At 53.2% G+C, this 23,537-nt stretch overlaps 1 protein-coding gene across 9 annotated transcripts; it reads left to right on the forward strand.

The window, feature by feature from the left end:
• The first annotated feature begins 4,498 nt into the window (after positions 1-4,498).
• Positions 4,499-21,416, forward strand: KIF7 (kinesin family member 7). 9 transcript variants are annotated; one of them, XM_060158965.1, is made up of 19 exons: positions 4,499-4,589; positions 6,920-7,271; positions 8,542-8,742; positions 9,120-9,513; positions 9,744-10,278; positions 10,767-10,883; positions 11,463-11,690; positions 12,606-12,745; positions 13,138-13,253; positions 13,674-13,826; positions 15,085-15,287; positions 16,372-16,569; positions 16,972-17,097; positions 17,291-17,467; positions 18,584-18,799; positions 19,519-19,725; positions 19,891-20,089; positions 20,175-20,321; positions 20,525-21,416. In XM_060158965.1, the coding sequence occupies exons 2-19, from the start codon at positions 6,944-6,946 to the stop codon at positions 20,896-20,898; spliced, it is 4,059 nt and encodes a 1,352-aa protein (XP_060014948.1). In that variant the 5' UTR covers positions 4,499-4,589; positions 6,920-6,943; the 3' UTR covers positions 20,899-21,416. The 9 variants fall into 9 exon arrangements, 8 of the variants coding, with proteins under 8 accessions (XP_060014948.1, XP_060014959.1, XP_060014968.1 ...); XM_060158976.1 differs by having other exon boundaries at positions 17,294-17,467; XM_060158985.1 differs by having other exon boundaries at positions 9,744-10,263.
• The last annotated feature ends 2,121 nt before the right edge of the window (positions 21,417-23,537 follow it).

The raw sequence follows: 23,537 nt of genomic DNA on the forward strand, positions 1-23,537 counted from the left end.
AACACTGCACACCCACTAGTGACAGCTAGAAAAAAGGCATTTCTTTCCAAGGTCATCAATTCACATTAATAGTTCCCGTGAACTCTAACATCACAAAAATCTTTAAAATTACTGTAACAAAAGTTTCAATTTTCTTTTCTCTAAACTTAAGTACCTTAAAATTGTAATTATAATTATACCAAGGTTTCACTGATCATGATCACCTTTTGTTACATTTACATACATAAAGATCCAAGTTTAGTTTTAGGCTTCTTCACATTGAGTCTAAATGAATCTTTTTTGACTGTGTGGTAACAGGCTGCTCCAAATCATTCCAGCTGAGGACCCCAACTTCTTTAGAATATTTCAGACCAACAGAGTAGTTCTATAGCATATCAGAGAACAATGGGGTTTCATCTACTTTTCCCACATGCTTGAATTTTTGGTTTCTCCTAAACTGAATTATATATTGTAGGAAGGGTCATAGCTTCTGGCAGCTTCTAACAGATGAATGTTTGGTACAAGAATGATGGTCCTTCATGATACATGAATCAGTTGACCAGCCTCTCTTAGCTTTGAAAATTCTAGGAGGTGGTTGTGGATATCATGGATGACTTCCTGTATTAGGGTTCTACAGACAAACAGAACCAAGAGGAAGTATATAAATTTATACCAGTAGGAAATATATATACAATTGACCCTTGGACACTGCATAGGTTAGGGGTGCCGACCCTCTGCATAGCTGAAAATCCGAGGGAGATTCCCTGGTGGTCTAGTTGTTAGTGTTGTGGTCTGCGATTCGGCGCTTTAACTGCCATGGCCTGGGTTCAATCCCTGGTTGGCCACGGGGCCAAAAAAAAAAAAAAAGAAAAGAAAATCCGAGCATAACTTTACAGTCAGCCCTCTGTACCTGCAGTTCTGCATCTGCGGATTCAACCAACAGGGATTGTGTAGTAATATAATATGTATTTATTGAAAAATATATGAGTATAAGCCGACCTGCACAATTCAAACCTGTGTTGTTCAAAGGTCAACTGTATATATAACTATGTATACATATATATATTTTATATTTATATATATATAAAGAGATTCATTATAAGGAATTAGCTCACAAGATTATGGAGGCTGGCAAGTCCCGAGAACTACAGGCTGAATCAGCAAGCATGGAGACACAGGAGAGCCAGTGGTTTAGTTCCAGTCCAAAGACTGGCAGGCTCAAGACCCAGGAAGAGCTGATATTTCAGTTTGAGTCTGAAGGCAGGAAAAAAGCCAAAGTCTCAGTTAAAAGACAGGCAGGAAAACTCTCCCTTATTTGGAGCAGGGTCAGCCTTTTTGTTCTATTCAGGCCTTCAACTGATTGGATGAGGGCCACCCACGTTGGGGAGCACAATCGGCTCTACTCAAACATATGTTAATCTCATCCAAAAACACCCTCACAGAAACATTCAGAATAATGTTTGACCAAATATTTGGGCACCCCACAGCCCAGTCAAGTTGACACATAAAATTAACCATCATACTTCCCAACATCCATGCATATTCATCTCATGTGCATATTCCAAGCCAACCATAGTTATTCTGTCTCCTTGTCAGTGATGATTTCAGGGGTGGACAGGCCTCAGCCATGATGTGAGGGAAAGCTGATGGTAGGGCTCCTAGGAAAAGTTCCCTTGATCCAAAGACAGTGCTGCGTGACACAACGCTCTCTTCCCCCTCTGGATGTTTTATGGTTGATGGTGATGGCAGAGGGGAGAAATGGAAAAGCCAGGTCCCTTGTCACTGACTCAACCTGCCCCAGAGCCCTCCTCCCTCTGGTCTCTCTGTTCACCGAGATAACAAATGGCCTATTGTTCAAGCCACTTCAAAGTGTGGTTTCTGCTCCTTGAGGCTGAGGATTTCCTAATATAGATCCATCCTAAGAGACTTGGCAGTTTCTACAGCCTTTAATTATAATGCCTGTTTGTGACAGGCAATCTTCTGTATATATAATAAATTGTTTCGTTACTACCTCAAAGTTTGATTTTTCTAATGACATTTTAAGTCGCAAAGATGTTTCTAGATTTTCATTAAAATTCAACCATGCGTGATGCTCCCAATGCAACCAGTCCATCAGAGGTCACAGAGGTGAAGAGACCATCTCTTTCAGGCAGCACGTGGACATTCCTATATCATCTCTCCTGGTGCCAAGTTTCCCTTGGCAATGACTACAAGATGCAACTCAATTTCAGAAATGTTAAAATGAGCGTCTTAAAACTGAGGAAGCATTTTTGTATGTAGGGAGATGCAAGTTTCTGCTGGTTTTGGGCGGAGGGGTGGTTTAGGGCTGAGAGTGAAAACAGGGATGAGTGGAGAAAGGACTCTGAACCGAGGACAGGATCGTCTGGTATCCAGTTTGGAGGCTTGACGTAAGGAGATGCCATCATGAGGATACTTCCTCATTCTCCAAAGATGTTCTACATACCACTCTGTCGTTTGTGCCTACAAAATGAAAATATGAGCCATATTGATCCACAGCCATATTTCTGTTAATGCAAAGACAGTTTTTCCTTTCTTTCTAAAATAACTTGACCAAAAACCTTCATGGAGTGACTATGCCAGGTCTTGGGCCAAGGGAGAGAGACTTGGAGATAAATAAAGCACACTCCATTCAAGGACCTCACAGGTTAGTAAGACAAGTTATAATATGTATAACATATTTGTATATATTATATATGTATGAACATGCTTGTATATCGTAGTGCTATAGTGTGAATGTTTGTGTCTCCCAAATTCATATGTTGAAATCCTAACCCCCAGTGTGATAGTATTTGAAGGCTTGCCTTTGGGAGGTGATTAGGTCATGAGGGCGGAGCTCTCATGATTGAGATCAGTGCCCTTATAAAAGAGACACCAGAGAGCTAGCTTGTCCCATCTGCCATGTGGGACATTGTAAAAAGATGGCCATCTAGGAAGTGGGGCCTCACCTGACACTGAATCTGCCATCACCAGGATCTTGGACTTCCCAGCCCTCAGAACTATGAGAAATAAATATTTGTTTTTTATGAGCCACCCAGTCTGTGGTATTTTGTTATAGCAGCCTGAGTGGACTAAGCAACATGGAGAGTAATAGTTGGAAGGGTACCCTCCAAAACATGACTATGCTTACCTGTCTCCTTCTGTACTTTTGTGCTTTTTAAAAACATTTTTTAAAAATTGGCATGCATTACTAGGGCAGAAGGGGGACCAGTGATAAGGCTTTGCAGTGGCCCAGGCAAGAGAGTGGTGGCTTGGGCAGCAAGGTTGTGGAGGATGAAGAGACTTGCCTGGACTGGAAGCTACTGAGGAGGGGAAATCAGGGCTTGGTGGTAGATAGGAGAACAGAGGAGTCAAAGATGGCTTGAGCGATGGGGTGGATGGTGGGGGGCATGCTGGAAGAGATGTTTGGGGGCAGTTTCCTGGTCAGCACCTGCCCAGGTAGATGCAGGATGAATACCTCTGCAGGATTTCCACTGGCTGTTCACCCACAAAATTGCCTCCCCAACCGGAGAGGTTGGCTAAGAACTCTACAGCAGCTCCCAACTCCCAGTGGCCTCTTCTAGGGGCAGTTGTCCATCCAGGAACCCAAGGCTGGGTGGCAGTGTAATCCACCAGTGGGCCAGTGGATCCCATGCCCATTCCCACCTGGGGGCTTACAAGCCAGAACTGTGAGGCCAGACTTTGTCAGGGCCTGCCCTGAGGCGAGGCTGCCCCCAGCAGGGGGCAGCAGCCATCCTGCTCTCTGCCTAGAATGCTAGAAGGCCTGAATAGGAGCTCCCTCGTGGTTTCATCCATCCACCCACCGCTTGGTGTTAGTGCCCAGGGTGCAGCCAGGGCCTCGGCCACACCGCCGGGAGTGGGCCCCCATCCCAACCCCGAATATCTCAGGGGGGATGAATCCTTCTCAGCTTTAGAAGGGGTAGTGAAATCAGATAAAAAAAGGGGTGGAGGCTTTGCTGACCTTTGACGGGGCGTGGGGAGTTCTGCGATAGAAGGGTAGCAATGGCGGAAAGGAGGGAAGGTCTGCACTTGAATGAACAAACGAACTAACGAACCAAGAGTAGTTGATTTTTAGGCCACTTTAACCGGAGTCTCAGGGTTAGAAAATCCACCCTCCCCTCCCGGAACGAAAATGTCTCCTAGTTAGTTTTCATTCTCTCACTTGTTACAACTTGCATTATAAAACTTAGGCTCCCCGCTCCAGGAGCTGGTGGGCTTCTCCAGCTCGGAGAATCCGGGCGGCCTTGTTGGTCGCTGTGTCCCCAGAATTCGGCGAATAGTGCTCGCGACTCCGGCCGCTGCTGGGTGCCCCCACACGGTGCTGGGGGCCCAGGGATAAGGGGCCCCCGCACTTCAGCCCAGGCCACGCCCAATCCCCCGCCCCTCCTGTCCCCGCCCCGCCCCGTCTGCCGACAGACTCCGCGGCGCCGCGCAGCCCGCGCCGCCGCCCCCGGGCGCCCAGGTGGGCGGAGTTGCGGATGAGGGGCGGGATGTTTTGGTGGGCGGGGGTCCCGGTGACGGCATCCGCGCGCGCCGCGCTGGGGCTCAGAGCCTGACCGTCCCGCGGCGGGACTACGCTCACACCGGAGCAGGTGGGTGTGGGCCGGGGAGGGGTGGCGGTCGAGGACCGGGGTAGGAGGGAGGAGGCGCGCGCCTGGACCGGGTGGCACGGTGTCGGCACGCCTGGGGAGCCCTGACCGAGCACGGGGACCTCCCCCATCCTTGCTTACCAGTCTCCTGGAAGTCCGTGTCTGGGCGGGTGGGAGTCTCCCCTTTCCTAAGTCGGGGGCCTGAGGCCGGCCTTATGGGCCTGGCCAGGAGGAGCTAGCGCCCACGCTGCGAGAGTTGGATTCGCACTTGAAATCACTTCTCCGAACTTTCCGCGAGCTCCTATCCCTTGCCTGGCGCTTCTGACTCCGGTTCCCCTACCCCGGGCGCCCGACCGCCCCGGTGTTGTCCGGGCGCCTTCGGTGCGCGGAGCACTGTGCCCCGAGCCGGGGTGCGGAGAAGCCGGGACTGCACGGGTCTGGAAAAGCTTTGGGTGAGGGGTGCGCGAAGGCGCCCACAGTATCGCGTGGCAGTTACCGCTGTGGCCCCAGGGCCGGGCACCCAGCAGGCGCTGATGATTGAATTAACGAAAGAACCGTTACAGCTGCTGAGAGACGTTAAGTAGTGAAAAATAAAGTGCTGTGACCTGGGGGTGGGGGTAGGGAGTGGTGAGGACTGCGATAAGAGAAAGGAGGAAGGAGATGGGGAAGTTTCCTTGGATGAAGATTATTCATCACTATTGGGCAGCTACTAAGCGTCGGACCTTGTGCTGGGTGCTGAAGATGCAGCACGAAGGGGACAGGAGGGTCCCTGCCTCCCAGCTCCCAGATTGGGACGTGGGGGGGGGGACGACGGGTAATCTGTCTTTTGCAAGGGAAGGGAGTGGTCAGTGGCTGATGGGAGAACCACAGGGCATTGTGTGTGTGTGTGTGCGCGTGTGCGTGTGTGTGTGTGTGTGTGTGTGTGTGTATGTGTATGTGTAGTGGTGGGGGCACAGAGCAGGGGCCCCTCCCTGGCTCCCTGAAGGTGGGACCAGCCTAAGCCTGGAGGGATGAGGAGTCTTGGGCAACACTGAGTGTGCTGCAGGAGGAGAAAGGTGAGGAAAGGTGGGGTATAGGGGGTAGGCAGGGCCCATTAAAAGTTTTTTTTTTCCTGTTAAGGTTTTGAATCTCAAGAGCATTAGGGAGTCTCTTCTGGGGGGAGTTTAAATAGGAGAGTGATGTGAGCGCATTTGCATTTCTGAAAAATGCCCGTGTTGCTGCATAGGAAGGTGCAGGGAGGCTGAGGCCAGTGAGGAGGCTGGTAAATGTCATTCCGTCGAGATGTCGGTGGGCAGGATCAGAGCTTTGGTAATAGGATGGAAAGAAGCAGGTGTACTTGATATTTAGAAGATGGGATTGGCAGTATTTGATGGTGGGGGCTTGGTCTCAAGCGGTACGTGGGCCTCTCACTGTTGTGGCCTCTCCCGTTGAGGAGCACAGGCTCCGGACGCGCAGGCCCAGCGGCCATGGCTCACGGGCCCAGCCACTCCGTGGCATGCGAGATCTTCCCGGACCAGGGCATGAACGCATGTCCCCTGCATCGGCAGGCGGACTCTCAACCACTGCGCCACCAGGGAAGCCCTGCTTTTTTTTTTTTTTAGCATCTTTATTGGAGTATAATTGCTTTACAATGGTGTGTTAGTTTCTGCTGTATAACAAAGTGAATCATTGTATGTGTACATATATCCCCATATCTCCTCCCACCCTCCCTATCCCACCCCTCTAGGTGGCCACAAAGCACTGAGCTGATCTCCCTGTGTTATGCGGCTGCTTCCCACTAGCTATTTTAGATTTGGTAATGTATATATGTCCATGCCACTCTCTCACTTCATCCCAGCTTCTCCTTCCGCCTCCCTGTGTCCTCAAGTCCATTCTCTACATCTGTATCTTTATTCCTGTCCTGTGCTGACTCTTTTTAAGAAGGTGGAGCAGGGGATGTGAGATGACAAAGGCAGAGACTATGGAAAACCCAATAGGTGTTAGGGAAGAGATCCCTGATGTGGTGCTGCTTGTGTGTGTGTCTGTGTGTCTTCCTTCTAGGAGATAGGGTCCCAGGGGAAGGATGCAGCTGGAACACAGAAACCCTTGGATGTCAGGTGGAGGAGTTAGGGCCTTATTTTGCCAGTGATGGGAGCCATGAAATGTTACTGTGTAGGATTTTTATCGTGGCCCTTGCAGCATCTGGGCATTAGGTTGGGGCACGGAGGATGTTCTGAGTTTTGACCACCCTCCCTTTTAATCCTTGCAAGGTCAGGAGCTGCAGGATCTGGCTCCAGGTCACCTGCAAAGTGAGTCCAGGTGCTGATGGCAGGGGCCTCTTCCTCTCTTCGCAGGGCAGGGAACAGCCTTCCCTCAACATGGGGCTGGAGGCCCAGAGGCTGCCAGGGGCTGAGGAGGCCCCAGTGAGGGTGGCCCTTCGAGTCCGCCCATTGCTGCCCAAGGAGCTGCTGCACGGGCACCAGAGCTGCCTGAGGGTGGAGCCGGGGCACGGCCGGGTCACTTTGGGCCGGGACCGCCACTTTGGCTTCCACGTAGTGCTGGACGAGGACGCCGGGCAGGAGGCTGTGTACCAGGCCTGCGTGCAACCCCTCCTCGAGGCTTTTTTTGAGGGCTTCAATGCCACCGTCTTTGCCTACGGTCAGACAGGCTCCGGGAAGACGTACACCATGGGGGAGGCCAGTGTGGGTGAGTGACCCTGCTTGAGGCCCCCTGCCCTTGTTGAGGGTCCTCAATGTCTCCTGAATTTCTGCCCCTGCCCTCTTGCTGCCATTCTCTGTTGAAGATGAGGATGCTGGGGGAGGGGGGAGGGGCAGGTTTCCTAAACAGATCTGCAGCCGGGAGTGGGATCAGCTGTGTCAGTGGGCGGGTCGGGCAGGCAGGAAGAGTCCTCGGAGGTGAGTGACCTTCTCAACTCCATAGAGATGGGACCATGCTGTCTGGCTGTGGGGACCTCACGGGGAGGAAGGGCACGGGAAGTTGGCTTGTCTCTGGAGGTTGTTAGGATGGCTGCTGGGGGTCAGGAATCCATGTTCTGGTCAGAGTGGTTGGAAGGGGAACTGTCCTGGAAGAGATATGCTTTGGCTGCTGCATAGCAGGGAAGTAGGCTGGTTCCATGAGGCTCTGGAGCAGAGTTTTGGGAGAGATGCTTTAGGCCAACTGAAGGAACTGCCCCCTTTTAAAGAGCATGAACTGCTTTATCCTAGGTTTTAAAAGTGTACATGTTTGTTGTGGAAAATTAGGAAAATACAGAAAACACATACACAAAATAAAACTTACTTGATAATTGCCTTTCAGAAATCACTCACCCTGTTAGCATTTCAGTCTTTCTGGGTGAAAATTAGTATACGTTAAAAAAATGGTATAATAGTGTACCCATTCTTTTGTATCCTGTTTTATTTTTTTAACAGTATATCATGAACATTTCTCTGTATCATTAAATATTCTTCAATCAAAAATTTTAATGGCTGCCTGGCATGCCATTGTGAGTATAAGGTAACTTATTTAACCAGGTCCCGTTTGGATGTTAGGATGGACACTTAGGATGTTTACATTTTTATTGAGTTATGAGGAAGAATATGTTCTGAATATCCTCTTATTACTTCCTTGGGATAAATTTAGGAGGTCCTTTAGGTAACTGAGCATAGACTATGGTAATGAGTCTCCAGGAGTAATCAAGCAAAGGGTATCTGACCGCCTGGCAGAGATGTAGTGGAGGGGATGCTTACATCATGAAAGGGATTGGTTGAACCTTGAGAGGTTACTTCCAACTCTGAAATTCTGCCTGACCACCCTGGGGCATGGCCTGGCTCAGGCTGCCCAGCCCATCCTGGCCTCTGCTGCTGCCTTCTCCACACTGGAGCCCCATCCTCCAGCTGCTGCTAGGGGCTTCTGGGCCTTGTGGGTGCCACATCCAGCTGAAAGCATGGTGGCAGGAGGCCCTGCGGTGTCTCCTCAGCCTCTCTTCACGAGGACGAGCAGGGCATCATCCCACGGGCCATGGCTGAGGCCTTTAAGCTGATTGATGAGAATGACCTGCTTGACTGTCTGGTGCACGTGTCCTACCTGGAAGTGTACAAGGAGGAGTTCCGAGACCTGCTGGAGGTGGGCACCGCCAGCCGTGACATCCAGCTTCGGGAAGATGATCGTGGGAATGTTGGTGAGGAACTCCTGGGTCTACCACTGGCTGGGAGCGGGATACCTGGCTTGGGGAGGCTTTACCTGCTTAGGGTGGCTTACCTGTCTGGTGGGGGTACCTCCTAACTGGGAAACCAAGCTCTGGAAAGTTTTGCTTTCGCTTCCCGTCTCTACTGAGTTCAGTATACATTGGTGTGCCCAGAGCGATAGGCATTGAGGTAAGCGTGGGGAAGCTGGAGCCCCCTCAAGCCCCAGCCAGTATGGGCAGGACCCCCTGGGCATGGGGAAGGGAGCCCTGAGTCAGGAAGAGCTTTAGGGGACCAGCCGTGCTTGCCTGCTCTCCTGGCTGTCAGTCTCAGGCTGCCCCTGCCCCGGGCTCATGGCCTTCTGTGCCCGCAGTGCTGTGTGGAGTGAAGGAGGTCGACGTGGAGGGCCTGGATGAGGTGCTGAGCCTCTTGGAGATGGGCAATGCAGCACGGCACACGGGGGCCACACACCTCAACCGCCTCTCCAGCCGCTCACACACTGTGTTCACCGTGACCCTGGAGCAGCGGGGGCGCGCCCCCAGCCGCCTCCCCCGACCTGCTGCGGGCCAGCTGCTCATCTCGAAGTTCCACTTCGTGGACTTGGCGGGCTCAGAGAGGGTGCTCAAGACGGGCAGCACAGGCGAGCGGCTCAAGGAGAGCATCCAGATCAACAGCAGCCTCTTGGCGCTGGGCAACGTCATCAGCGCCCTGGGTGACCCCCAGCGCCGTGGCAGCCACATCCCCTACCGGGACTCCAAGATCACCCGGTGAGCCGCCGATGGCCGCAGGCCCACAGAGAAGGGGCCCCAAGAGCCACGCTAGTCTGTTCTAGCTGCTGTCTGGCCTCTGGGGTTGGGGGGAGGTGACTAGGAGATGGGTCCCCATCAGGCGGTTCGAGGTATCCGGCCCATGGAGAAGCACGCCGAGGATCGGACCCTGTTTGGGGTCTGTACCTGGCACGTTGGGGCCCCTAACGCGTCTTGCCTGGCGCCCTCAGGATCCTCAAAGACTCCCTGGGCGGGAATGCCAAGACAGTGATGATCGCTTGCGTCAGCCCTTCCTCCTCGGACTTCGACGAGACTCTCAACACCCTGAACTACGCCAGCCGCGCCCAGAACATCCGCAACCGCGCCACTGTCAACTGGCGGCCTGAGGCCGAGCGGGCGCCTGAGGAGGCAGCTGCTGGCCCGCGGGGGCCGCCTAGACACCGCTCGGAGACGCGCATCATCCACCGGGGCCGGTGCGCCCTGGGCCCCACCGCCGCCTCCGCCGCGGCCGCCGCCCGCCTTGGCGCCGAGTGCGCTCGCTACCGGGCCCGCACTGACGCCGCTTACAGCCTCCTGCGCGAGCTACAGGCCGAGCCCGGGCTGCCTGGCGCCGCCGCCCGCAAGGTGCGCGACTGGCTGTGCGCCGTCGAGGGTGAGCGCAGCGCCCTAAGCTCTGCCTCCGGTCCCGACAGCGGCATCGAGAGTGCCTCCGCCGAGGAGCAGGCCATGCAGGGACCCGGCGGACGAAAGGTGGCCAGGGGTCAGGTGTGGCCTAGGGGTGGGGAGGGGATGGGGAAGGAAGAAAGTCTTCATACAGCTAGCTGTGTCCCTGTCCCTTGCTCATTAGCAGAGCACATTCGGGATTCAGAGGCACTTCTGCTGGTGACCTTGATGACTTTCCAATCCTCAGCGTCTCTATCTGTAAAATAGGGATAGCATTAGTATCTACCTCCTGGTGATGTAAGGACTGAAGGTGTCACAAGTGCAGGTGAAGGCTAGTTGTTCCTAATAATAGTGATGTTATTGTTAATGAAAATATGATTAATAATTACAAGAGCTGGCCCAATGGCTTGTGGAGGGGACTGCAGGCCAGGTGGGGTCTCGAGCCCCTGTTGCAGGTGGGGCTTGGAGCAGAGTAGCAAGCCCGGCTAGGGGAACCTCTGGCAGGGCAGGGAGAGGGCTGAGGTGTCTCAGGGACAGGCAGGCTTGTCTTGACAGCTCCTGGCCCTGAAACTTCTCTCCCGGCCCCATAGGAAGATGAGGGGGCACTGCAGCTGCTGGCCCTGCAGAGCCAGGTGGCCCGGCTGGAGGAGGAGAACCGAGACTTTCTGGCTGCACTGGAGGACGCCATGGAGCAGTACAAGCTGCAGGTGGGGCACCCCCTTCCACAGTGGTGGGGGGGCACTTCTGCTGGGAGGTGAAACTGAGCTGAGCCTGTCAGGATGAGAGGAAGTTAGCTGTGTGGGTGGGGGGGCGGGTTCTGGCAGGATGGGTAGAGATACGAGGTGCGCAGTATGAGCAAAAGTGTGGAGGTGAGGAACACATTGGTGCGGGTGGGTGTGCAGGATGGTCATGAGGATGGATAGGAAGTGGGACTGGTGGGGTAGCAGAATGAGACTCCGGAGCTGGGCTTTTCCTTTTGTCCCAGGGTAACTGGGTCAGCATTGCTCCTGGCTCCCTCTGGTGGCAGTGAATGGCATGGATATGGAGGGAGTGATAGGATGTGGCAGGGTGGGTGAGTTTGAACCGGAACTGATGCAGTGTGTGTGCGCGTGGGAGGGACACCAAGAGGTGGTCAGAGGTATTTGGCCCTCCTCCATTTTAGCACAGAGAGGGCAGGGTGGCCTCAGATGTGCTCTTCAGTTTCCTGCACTTCTGCCTCAGCATCCCTGCACCCTACCTTTCGCACTTCCGCGTTGCCCCATCCGCACTTGGACCGTGTCTTGCAGAGCGACCGTCTTCGTGAGCAGCAGGAGGAGATGGCAGAGCTGCGGCTGCGGCTGGAGCTGGTGCGGCCTGGCTGGGGGGCCCCAGGGCTCTTGCAGGGCTTGCCTCCTGAGTCCTTTATGCCCCGGCCTCACACGGCCCCCCTGGGGCGTGCCCACACCCATGTGCTGGGCATGGTGCCCCCTGCCTGCCTTCCTGGAGATGAAGTTGGCCCTGAGAATTGGGGAGAGGTGAGGAGGTGGCGTGTCTGCTGGGCCTGTTGACCTGGGCAGGCTCTGGCAGGGGAAGGTGATGCTGGGGAATGTGTCCCTCACCCCATGCTTTCATGGGACCAGCTATGAGATGCCCCTTTCTGGTGGTTCCTAGAGGAATGGCCAAAATTTGCGTAGGGCTTCTCAGAAGGATCTGGTGCCGTTGAGCATCCCTGGAGTACCTGGGATCGCTCAGAGTGAGGAGGTTATAGAGGGGCTTCTGGCTTCCAGTATGGAGTGGAAAGCTCACATACTTCCAGGGGTGGGGAGCTCATCACCTCCGAGGCCACACCCTCTCCATCTTTGGACGCGTTTCTTTGCAAGTTCACTCTTTCCTGAGCTCTAATCTGCTCCTCAAGCCTGGTCTCTTGTTTCTAGTTCTGTCACTTGGGGCCTTTTGGACAAAGGCTGCTCCTGCATCTGCCTGAGAGCTCTGGGTCATCTCAGCTCTAAAGGCCTGAGGGACTGAGGAGAGGGAGGACGCGGGTTTGGCAGAAGCCTGTTATGCAGCCCCCCTACTCTAGCAGGGCGTTGTTGGTGAGATAAAACTTGGTGCAGATGACCTGTATACGAGACAGAAAGGACCAGTTGTCCCCCGAGGAGTGCCAGGTTTGCTATGGGAGCCGGAGCAGGGGTGGAGAGGGGGAAGAGAAGAGGGGGAGAAGAGGGAGGAGCGAGGGAAGAGGGAGGAAGCTCCTGCTCCGACTTGAGAGTGGAAAGGCTTCCCAGAGGTGTCATTTGAGCTAGATCCTGAAGGTAAAGTAGGGCTGGAAGAGGTAGAGATGTGAGGAGCATGCAAGGTGGGTGTAGGTGGGAGCAAAGACTTGGTGGTGGGAGATGGCTGATGAAGAATGCCCTAGAAGCTTCCTATCCTGAAACCTGGCATTCCCCTAGCAAGTGACAAATGGCGGGGAGGCTGGAGCCAAGTTGCTGGCAGAGGGAGAGAGGCTGGGAAGTGGCTCTTCAGCTGCATCAGAGGAAGAGGAGGCGGGGGGGGAGGAGGAGCCACCCCGACGGATCCTGCACCCACGCAGGTGAGTGGGACCCACGGCCCACCTGACAAGGACTGGCTCAGGGCCCCGGCTGGGCAGGAGGAGGATCCCACTGGGGTCTCAGGGTTCCCTCGCCTGCATCGCCCTGGCCGGCCCTTGGGGGAGAGCAGGCAGGGACTATGGGCTCTGAATCAAGAGTTCTCGCTGGGGTGAGTGTGCTGAGGGGATGGGCCCAGACTTCCTGGTTCTCAACCTCCAAGGTGGCCCTCGGTTCCCCCAGCTGCCCTGCACCCTCTAAGCTCAGCTGCTGGCCTCAGAATTCTGCCAGACTGACATCCTGGGGTAACAGTGACCCTGGTGGCCTCTCTTCCCCTCCTGGGCCCAGGAGGTAGCTGGGCTGGGGAGGGATACAGGCTCCCACTTCTGCCCTCCAGGAATAGGATCAGTAAGGGGAGCCAGAGGATGGGGGCCCGCCCAGGGAGTCCACTCAACAGGAAGGGCCCAGAGCTTCGCCTGGAGGAGCTGGGTGCAACCATCCCGGGGCCCAGAGGTGAGCTGGGTAGGGCACAGAGAGGGTCCTGACCCCTTTTCCCCTTCATGGTCCTGGACTGGCCATCCTGGACAGTCCACACACAACCCCTGGCTGTTGCTGGCCAGGGCATGCCCTCCCCCTCCCCTCCCCTCCCCTCCCCTCCCCCTCCCCTCCCCTCCCCTCCCCTCCCCTCCCCTCCCCTCCCCCTCCCCTCCCCTCCCCTCCCCCTCCCCTCCCCTCCCCTCCCCTCCCCTCCCCTCCCCTCCCCTCCCCTCCCCTCCCCTCCCCCTCCCCTCCCCTCCCCTCCCCTCCCCTCCCCTCCCCTCCCCCTCCCCTCCCCTCCCCTCCCCTCCCCCTCCCCTCCCCTCCCCTCCCCTCCCCTCCCCCTCCCCCCCACTGTTAGCTGGGACAGCGGCCCTGACAGTCAGCCTATTACAGTGGTTGGTGGGAGCCAGGCCCTGGTTCGGCCCCACCAGGCCCCCACTGCCATGGCCTCTGAGTGGCGGCTGGCCCAAGCCCAGCAGAAGATCCGTGAGCTGGCCATCAACATCCGCATGAAGGAGGAGCTCATAGGCGAGCTGGTCCGCACAGGTGAGGGGGAGGGTTTTTGGGCTGGCCTCCCACCTGAGGGTGGTTAGGAGCGGGGTCCAGGTGGCATAGGTTTGGTAAACCAGCTCGGTTTCTTCCAGATATGTGACCTTGAGCAGGTAGGATAATGCCTCTGTGCTTCAGTTTTCTCCTCTCTGAAATGGAGATAGTAACTGAACCTGCTTTATAGGTTGTTGAAATGAGCTAATTCAAGTGAAGTGCTTAGGCTGGCTTTCAGGAAGCATTAGTTCTTATTATTGGGTTGGCTGAAAAGTTCGTTCGGGTTTTCAAACGAACTTTTTGGCCAACCCAATATTATTATCAATTGCTGTGTGTCAGGCACCACACTGGGCACAGAATCTCCTGGTCCTTGGGAGCAAACAGCGTCCCCAGATCATCTACGTCTACTACTGGTGATACTGGTGAACGAGCAGGGGATGATTTTTGGTGGTGACTAGTTGAGCTTTTTAATTTTAATAGTTATAATTTTATTTATTCCAAAATGCACTGGGAACAATTTCAAATAGACATATGAGAGTCCCTATCACCAGATTTAGCATTTCCAAGCTTTGCTCGCATTTGTTTTCTCTCTCCCTTTTTTCTTTGCTGAAATATTTTGAAGCAAATCCAGGACAGCATGTCATTTCATCCCTACACCTTTCAGTATGCCTCTTTTTCAACATTTTAACCAAAATGCCATTAGCACATCTAACAGAACTCATGCCCTTTCAATGCCCAGAGCAGAAGCAGCTCTACAGCAGTGTCTGTGTGCAGCTCCGGGCTTGTCCACACATTATATTTGCACGTTAGTTCTCTGAAATCTCCCTTCTCTCACCTTTACACAGTCATCCTATAGAATGTTCCAAACTCCAAATGTTCTGGGTTTTGTCTATTAGCTTCCTGTGGTGTCATTTAGCTTGTCCCTCTGTCCTCCATATTTCCTACAAATGGAAGTTAGTTCTAGAGGCTTAGTTGTATGCAGGCTCAAGTTACATATTTACTTTAGCATGTGTTAGTTAAAAGTAAAACAAGTAAACCCGTATTTTCCCTGGGTCACTGTTATGGATAAGGCTAATTTAAAAAATGTGTCAATTTAAAGAAAAATATTAAGTAAATCACAGTTCTAGGGGTACAGAGTTGTGGCAAAATCCATGTAGGTGTCCAGGGCTGACAGAGGTCTGGAAAAGCTCCCGGGGGAATGAACTACAATGCTCTTCAGGCAGAGGGGCTGTGCTGACACGACCCTCGCCTTTTCTTCCAGGGAAGGCGGCCCAGGCCCTGAACCGCCAGCACAGCCAGCGCATCCGGGAGCTGGAGCAGGAGGCAGAGCGGGTGCGGACTGAGCTGAGTGAAGGCCAGAGGCAGCTGCGGGAGCTTGAGGGCAAGGAGCCCCAGGACGCCAGCGAGTGTTCGCAGCTCCAGGAGTTCCGCAAGAGGGTTGCTGCCGCTCAGAGCCAAGTGCAGGTACTGACCTGTCCGGACCCTGGGGGTGGTGGTTGCTGCCTCCCAGGCTGGGGTTCTGGGATCAAGACATGTGAGCCCTGGAGCCCAAGCTCACTGTGGAACCTGTGGGTGCTCAGGCCCTCGTGCCCCAGCCCCGGCTGGTGGCACTAACGCCCTCCTGGTCTCTCAGGGTGAGGCTGGCATTAGGTAGAAGCTGGCGGTGCTGGGAGTCGGCTCAGGTTTAAACACAGCAGAGGCAGGGAGGTGGGGCCTGCCCGAAGACCATCTAGGAGACCAGTGAGGGTGAGGGGTGGGCATCGGGAGAAACCAGCCTTCTCTCCTGCAGCTCCTCCCGCCTCCCTCCATCTGTCTACCCTTCCAGTTCTCCATTTACCCGCCTCTCCAAACCATCATCCCTCTGTCCATCCACCCATCAGTCCATGTGTCTATCTAATCCATCCATCCGATTGTCCTTTTATCAGTTGGTATGACTAACTGTCCGTTTATGTGTCTATTCATTTGTCTTTCTATTCCCCTTGATGGACCCTTGCATTATCTGTCCATCCTGTTTTTTACCTTTATATGATCCCATCATCTGTCTGTCCACCCACCCTGCCATCCATTCTTTGCAGCTGTCCATCCATTATTCATTCCTTCTTTTCTCAGTTCAGGTGTCCAAGAGACCATACAGTAGAGTGATTAAGAGCACAGGTTCTGGAGCCTGTGCTCTTTGTTTGGGTTTGAATCCCAGCTCTGCCATTTACTAGCTATGTGTCTTTGGTCAAGTTTCCTAGCCTCTCTGTGCCTCAGTTTCCTAATCTGTTAAGTAGGAAACCTTTAAAACCTTTTCATCAGATTGTTAGGATCATTTAGTATACTGAGAGCACTTGATGTAGCGCTTAGTACGTAATAAGCATCGTAGTAGCTTGACATTCTTATAATTTTGATATTTTAATTAGTCCGTCATCCATCTGCCTGTTTTCCCTTCTGTCTGTCCCTCTATGTGCCGTTCTTCTGTCCTGCCTGCCCTTGTTGAGTGCCCGGCACCATGCCAGGCTCTCGGCAGCCCCCACGCGTGGCCCAGCAGAGGCTGTGTTGGTCCCAGGTGCTGAAGGAGAAGAAACAGGCGACAGAGCGGCTGGTGTCGCTGTCGGCCCAGAGCGAGAAGCGGCTGCAGGAGCTGGAGAGGAATGTGCAGCTCATGCGGCAGCAGCAGGGGCAGCTGCAAAGGCGGCTTCGTGAGGAGACAGAGCAGAAGCGGCGCCTGGAGACAGAGATGAACAAGCGGCAGCACCGTGTCAAGGTCAGGCGCTTGGGCGGTGGGGTGCCTGTGTCCCAGCCAGGAGGCCAGGTGGGGCACACAGCCAGGGGAGCACTTACAGCCACGTGACCTTATAAAGCGGCTCACTTGGCTTCCCTGAGTTTGATTTTTTACTTGAAAATGAGGAGAGTTATGGGAAACTCAGGGCTAGGGTGAGAATTCAGTAGGATGAATTATATAAGGGGACTGGCATCTTGCAAATGTTTGCTTCTGTTTGCGGGTCCCCAGCGAGACTTGGGGGTGGCGAGGCTGGGGGTTGCTGCACAGGGCTGTCTTGGGAGCAGGGTAGGCACTCCTTTGGGCTTGGGGGATCACCGGCTCTGGGAGGATGCGGGTACCACTCACGGCCCTGCCCACTGAGCTTCTCACCCTGCACATCCCCAGGAGCTGGAGCTGAAGCACGAGCAGCAGCAAAAGATCCTGAAGATCAAGACAGAAGAGATTGCGGCATTTCAGAGGAAGCGGCGCAGCGGCAGCAACGGCTCTGTTGTCAGCCTGGAGCAGCAGCAGGTGGGGCCTGGGCTGAGCCTGCACCCCCAGGGGCACCCACAGCCTGGCTGGGCAGCCTGGCCAGTTGCTAGAGTCCCCGGGGGGTCAGATGGTGGGTACACCATTCTCCCCACGTGACCTGGGTGGCCGCCTGCACCACCCACGCAGCCAGAGGTGAAAGCTGAGTTCCCTCCCCGCCTCCACTGTCCCTCAGAAGATTGAAGAGCAGAAGAAGTGGCTGGACCAGGAGATGGAGAAGGTCCTACAGCAGCGGCGGGCGCTGGAGGAGCTAGGGGAGGAGCTCCACAAGCGGGAGGCCATCCTGGCCAAGAAGGAGGCCCTGATGCAGGAGAAGACGGGGCTGGAGAGCAAGCGCCTGCGGTCCAGCCAGGTGAGGTCCTGCCAGGTGAGGCCCTACCTGATGAGGCCCTGCCATGGGAGGCCCTGCCAGGTGAAGTCCAGCAAGGCGAGAGCCTGCCAGTTGAGTTTCTGCCGGGTGAGGTCCTGCCAGGTGAGATTCCATCAGGTGGGGTCCTTCCAAGTGAGATCTCTCCATTTGATAACACTGCCAGGTGAGTTCTAGACAGGTGCGGTTCTTCTAGGTGATGTCCCTGCCAGGTAAGTTCCAGCCAGGTCAGGCTATATCCTATGGATCTCTCAAGAATTCTAGGGCTTTAGGGTGTCTGTGATGCAGGTGCTGCTGTGTGGATAGAAGAACCTCTCCAAGTATCTATCCCACAATTCATTTTACCTCATTAACCACCTGCTCTGGACTGTGCAGGCAGAACAGGGAACCACAGGTATGGAGAGGTGGTATGGCCAGAGTGGAAGAGCCTTCACTGGCACTGGAGGCAGATGAACCTGGCCCCACCCAGCTCTGCTAGGCTTCATTGCCTCCTCTTGAGCAGGAAGCTTCTGAGCCATACCTTCCTCCTCTGTCAGATGGAATCACAGTGTGGTCATGAGGATCAGAGAAGGCGTATGTCACACACAAAGCCCAGAGCCTGTTCCAGGAGCGGGTGCTCAGGCTAGATGCCCACAGGGTTCCAGACTCGCTTCTGCCCTCATGGAGTCCAAGAGGATTCAGCTGGATTATCTGGAACTTCCCTCGGCCACTAGAGCCCTTACTTCCTCCCATATCAGGTTCCCAGAAGGGCCTTTGGGATTTGGCCACTGATTTCCCATAATTCCCATCGCAAGCTGGAGTCACGTCATCGCCGTAACAGGCCACCACCATCCCGCTCTGTTTCTGCCCGGGTTGTTCCCTCCTTGTCAGGACTGCCCTTTCCTCAGCTTGTCTGTATCCTCCTTCCAGGCCGTCTCTGGGGGCCCCTCTTCAGAGGCTCGGGTCCCGTAGGTGCCCACTCCCCGGCTTATGCAGAGCTGAGAGTCAGGCCTCCCGCGGAGCAGCACTCCTCAGCATCCTGTGGTGGGGCTGGGCCATCCCTGTCGCCCTGGGGAGGATGGGGCCTGCTTCTTCCCTAATCACTAGCTGTGCCGCCCACAGGCCCTCAACGAGGACATTGTGCGTGTGTCCAGCCGGCTGGAGCACCTGGAGAAGGAGCTCTCTGAGAAGAGCGGGCAGCTGCGGCAGGGCAGCGCCCAGAGCCAGCAGCAGATCCGTGGGGAGATCGACGCCCTGCGCCAGGAGAAGGACGCGCTGCTGAAGCAGCGGCTGGAGATTGACGGCAAGCTGAGGCAGGGCAGCCTGCTGTCGCCTGAGGTGCGCCCTGCGGGCTGGCCCTGGCTGCCTGCTCCACGCTGGGTTGCGGGCCTTGCTGCTTTTGGACACGCACGCGTTCCTCCCGGGTGTTAGCCCACCAAGAACGCACAGAACTGGCCCTCCCCCCCACCAATCCAGCCCCCATGTCTGGGACACACGGCTGGGGCCTGGCTGCCCTCGGTCCCGCCCAGCTGGACTCTGGACTCGTCCCGCGTCCTGCGGCACGTTGACCTCGTGTATGTATCACGAGCTCACACCTCTCAACTCCCTAACGTGGGATGAGAGTTGGGACCATGTCAGCACACCTCAGCCACACAGGTTTGCCCTCCTGACAGCAGAGAAAGCCCATGTTAAGAGCAGCGGACTTCAGCAGATCCTGGGTGCCTCTGTGGTCCCAGCACGCCTTCCCTTCAGTGCAGGGTCTCCCGAGTGCAGGTCACGCCAGAGGCCATGTGCTCCAGAGGGCAGCCTCTTGGCGAGCCCCAGCCTCCTGTACCCCCCCGGGCTGAGGCTGAGATGGAAGTGTCCCTGTTCCTGCCGTAGTGGCCAGGGGCCCCTCTCTCCATGTGCTGACTCTGCGCTAGGACGAGGGGACACGTACGGGCTGAGTCATGGCTGCGTGTGACTGTTGCAAGCCTGCCCGGGACCTGTTCAGGGAGCGGGCGTTCCGTGGAGCAGGAAGCCAGCGCTCCACCTCCACACGTCCCATGTCCCCGCAGGAGGAGCGGACGCTGTTCCAGCTGGACGAGGCCATCGAGGCCCTGGACGCTGCCATCGAGTACAAGAACGAGGCCATCACGTGCCGCCAGCGGGTGCTGCGGGCCTCGGCCTCCTTGCTGTCCCAGTGCGAGATGAACCTCATGGCCAAGCTCAGCTACCTCTCATCCTCGGAGACCAGAGCCCTACTCTGCAAGTACTTTGACAAGGTGGGTCACTGGCCCACGAGCCCCTGACTCCTCCTCCTGGAACTCAGTGGGAGAAGGTTGATGATGTTGGTGGCTAGTTGGCCAAATACCTGCTGCCCCTGGTTGAGGATCCCCTGGGTGAAGGGAGCCAGCACTGGGGCTGAGCCTGGCTGGGCCTTGGGACAGGTGGTGACGCTCCGAGAGGAGCAGCACCAGCAGCAGATTGCCTTCTCGGAGCTGGAGATGCAGCTGGAGGAGCAGCAGAGGCTGGTCTATTGGCTGGAGGTGGCTCTAGAGCGGCAGCGCCTGGAGATGGACCGCCAGCTGACCCTGCAGCAGAAGGAGCATGAGCAGAACATCCAGCTCCTCCTCCAGCAGAGTCGAGGTGAGGCCCAGGCCTGCCCCAAAGGCCGTGGTGACTGCCGCCTGCCCATAGCCCCTTGCCACCTGTTTCTGCCTTTTCCCTCCAGACCACCTTGGTGAAGGGTTAGCAGACAGCAAGAGGCAGTATGAGACCAGAATTCAGGCTCTGGAGAAGGAGCTGGGCCGCCACATGTGGATCAACCAGGAACTGAAACAGAAGCTCAGTAGTCTGAATGCTGCGGGCCAGAGCAGGGGTAATTGTTATGTGCTGTCACCAAGCTGGCCAATGCCTTGCCCTGACGTCAGGTTTTCTTTGTTTTGGAGAAAGCTTAGAAACCACTCTAACTTCAGCTCTTGGGTCATTTCACATGTTGCTTATTGCACTGGGGCATTGGAAAGCTAGGACTTCAGGAAGGTGCTGCTACTCCATTTCTGACAAGGATGTTGTTATTCCCAGTGACAGGTGGGGAGAAGAGGACCCTGTGCCCGGAGAACAGACAAGCCCCTGGAAGTGAAGATGAGCCCCACCCGGCACCTGAGCCTCTGTGGCAGCCCCCCGTCACTGAGGGTGTGCCCCGCCCCCGTGAGGAGATGCGGGACTTGGTACATGCCCCGTTACCATTGACATGGAAACGCTCGAGCCTGTGCAGCGAGGAGCAGGGTTCCCCTGAGGAGCTACGGCAGCGGGAGGCCGCTGAACCCTTGGTGGGGCGGATGCTACCTGTGGGTGAGATGGGTCTGCCCCGGAACCTCGGGCCCTTGCCCAAGCCCCGGCGGGAACTGCGAAGGACCAGCCCAGGGATGATTGATGTCAGAAAAAACCCCCTGTAGGCTCTTGGGGCAGAGCTGGGCTTGGAGGGAGATTTGGAGCCTGCTGAAAGTTGTGATGTCAATGCTCCCTTCTGTGAAGGAGTCTTTACCTCAAACTCTAAATCAGGTCCTGATTTTTCTAATTGGAGTCAACAAATTTGGGCCACAGCCCAGAACTGTTTAAAAAAGATGCAGATTCCTACCATTCATTTCCTTTAAGCTGCAATACCCAATTGCTACCTTCTGGCTTTTTAAAAAATTTTTATTTCATATTAGAGTATAGGTGATTTACAGTGTTGTGTTAATTTCAGGTGTCCAGCAAAGTGATTCAGTTATACATATACATATATCCATTCTTCTTCAGATTCTTTTCCCATATAGGTTATTACCGATTATTGAGTAGAGTTTCCTGTGCTATATAGTAGGTCCTTGTTGATTATCTGTGTTATATATAGTAGTGTGTATGTTAATCCCAAACTCCTAATTTATCCCTCCCCTTACCTTTTCCCTTTGGTAACTGTAAATTTGTTTTCAAAGTCTGTGAGTCTGTTTCTGTTTTGTAAATAAGTTCATTTGTATCATTTTTTTAGATTCCACATATAAGTGATATCATATGATATTTGTCTTTGTCTGACTTACTTCACTTAGTATGATAATCTCTAGGCCCATCCATGTTGCTGCAAGTGGCATTATTTCATTTTTTTATGGCTGAGTAATATTCCATCATATATATGTACCATGTCTTTATCCATTCCTCTATCGATGGACATTTAGGTTGCTTCCATGTCTTGGCTATTGTAAACAGTGCTGCAATGAACATTGTGGTGCATGTATCTTTTCAAATTATGGTTTTCTCCAGATATATGCCTAGGAGTGGGATTGCTGGATCATATGGTAGCTCTATTTTTAGTTGTTTAAGGAACCTCCATAATGGTTGTGTCAATTTATATTCCCACCAACACTGTAGGAGGGTTCCCTTTTCTCCACACCCTCTCCAGCATTTATTGTTTGTAGACTTTTTGATGATGGCCATTCTGACTGGTGTGAGGTGATACCTCATTGTAGTTTTGATTTTTATTTCTCTGAACATCTTTTCATGTGTGTTTTGGCCATCTGTATGTCTTCTTTGAAGAAATGTCTATTTAGCTGTTCTGCCCATTCTTTGATTGGATTTTTTTTTTTTTATATAGAGCTGCATGAGCTGTTAGTATATTTTAGAGATTAATCCGTTGGTGGTCACTTTGTTTGCAAATATTTTCTCCCATTCTGTGGGCTGTCTTTTCATTTTGTTTATGGTTTCCTTTGCTGTGCAAAAGCTTTTAAGTTTAATTAGGTCCCATTTGTTTATTTTTATTTTCATTACTCTGGGAGGTGGATCCAAAAAGATATTGCTGTGACTTATGTCAAAGAGTGTTCTGCCTATGTTTTCCTCTAAGAGTTTTATAGTATCCAATCTTACATTTAGGTCTTTAATCCATTTTGAGTTTATTTTTGTGTATGGTGTTAGAGAATGTTCTAGTTTCATTCTTTTATTAATGTGTGTGTATCTGTCCAGTTTTCCCAGCACCACTTATTGAAGAGACTGTCTTTTCTACATTGTATGTCCTTTCCTCATTTGTTGTAGATTAATTGACCATAGGTGCATGGGTTTATTTTGGGGTTTTCTATCCTGTTCCATTGATGTATGTGTCTGTTTTTGTGCTAGGACCATACTGTTTTGATTACTGTAGCTTTGTAGTATAGTCTGAAGTCAAAGTGCCTGATTCCTCCATCTCTGTTTTTCAGGATTGCTATGGCTATTTGGGGTCTTTTGTGTTTCCATACAAATTAAAAAAATTTTTGTTCTAGTTCTTTGAAAAATGCCATAGGTAATTTGATAGGGATTGCACTGAATCTGTAGATTGCCTTGGGTAGTATAGTCATTTTGACAGTGTTGATTCTTCCAATCCAAGAACATGGTATATCTTTCCAACTGTTCGTGTCATCTTCAATTTCTTTCATCAGCATCTTATAGTTTTCAGAGTACAGGTCTTTTGCCTCCTTAGGTAGGTTTATTCCTGGGTATTTTATTCTTTTTGTTGCAATGGTGAATGGAATTGTTTCCTTAATTTCTCTTTCTGATCTTTCATTGTTAATATATAGGAATGCAAGAGATTTCTGTGCATTAATTCTGTATCCTGCAACCTTACTGAATTCATTGATGAGCTCTAGTAGTTTTCTGGCAGTATCTTTAGGATTTTCTATGTATAGTATCATGTCATCTGCAAACAGTGACAGTTTTAGTTCTTTTCCAATTTGGGTTCCTTTTATTTCTTTTTTTTCTCTGATTGCTGAGGCTAGGACTTCCAAAGCTATGTTGAATAAAAGTGGCAAGAGTGGACATCCTTGTCTTGTTCCTGATCTTAGTGGAAATGCTTTCAGCTTTTCACCATTGAGAATGATGTTAGCTGTGTGTCTGTCATATGTCATATTTTAATTCTTTATTATGTTGGGATAAGTTCCCTCTAGGCCCACTTTCTGGAGAGTTTTTTTTATCATAAATGGGTGTTGAATTTTGTCAAAAGCTTTTTCTACATCTACTGAGATGATCATATGGGTTTTATTCTTCAGTTTGTTCATGTGGTGTATCACACTGAGTGATTTGCAGATATGGAAAAGTC

The sequence above is a fragment of the Lagenorhynchus albirostris genome, chromosome 1 (genome assembly GCF_949774975.1).
Source record: "Lagenorhynchus albirostris chromosome 1, mLagAlb1.1, whole genome shotgun sequence".
Classification (NCBI taxonomy): domain Eukaryota; kingdom Metazoa; phylum Chordata; class Mammalia; order Artiodactyla; family Delphinidae; genus Lagenorhynchus; species Lagenorhynchus albirostris.

Coding starts and splice junctions, on each gene's coding strand:
- KIF7 (XM_060158965.1), top strand. CDS start 6,944: ATGGGGCTGGAGGCCCAGAGGCTGCCAGGGGCTGAGGAGGCCCCAGTG. Junction 8,743..9,119: donor AGATGATCGTGGGAATGTTG/GTGAGGAACTCC, acceptor CTGTGCCCGCAG/TGCTGTGTGGAGTGAAGGAG. Junction 12,746..13,137: donor CGGATCCTGCACCCACGCAG/GTGAGTGGGACC, acceptor TCTGCCCTCCAG/GAATAGGATCAGTAAGGGGA.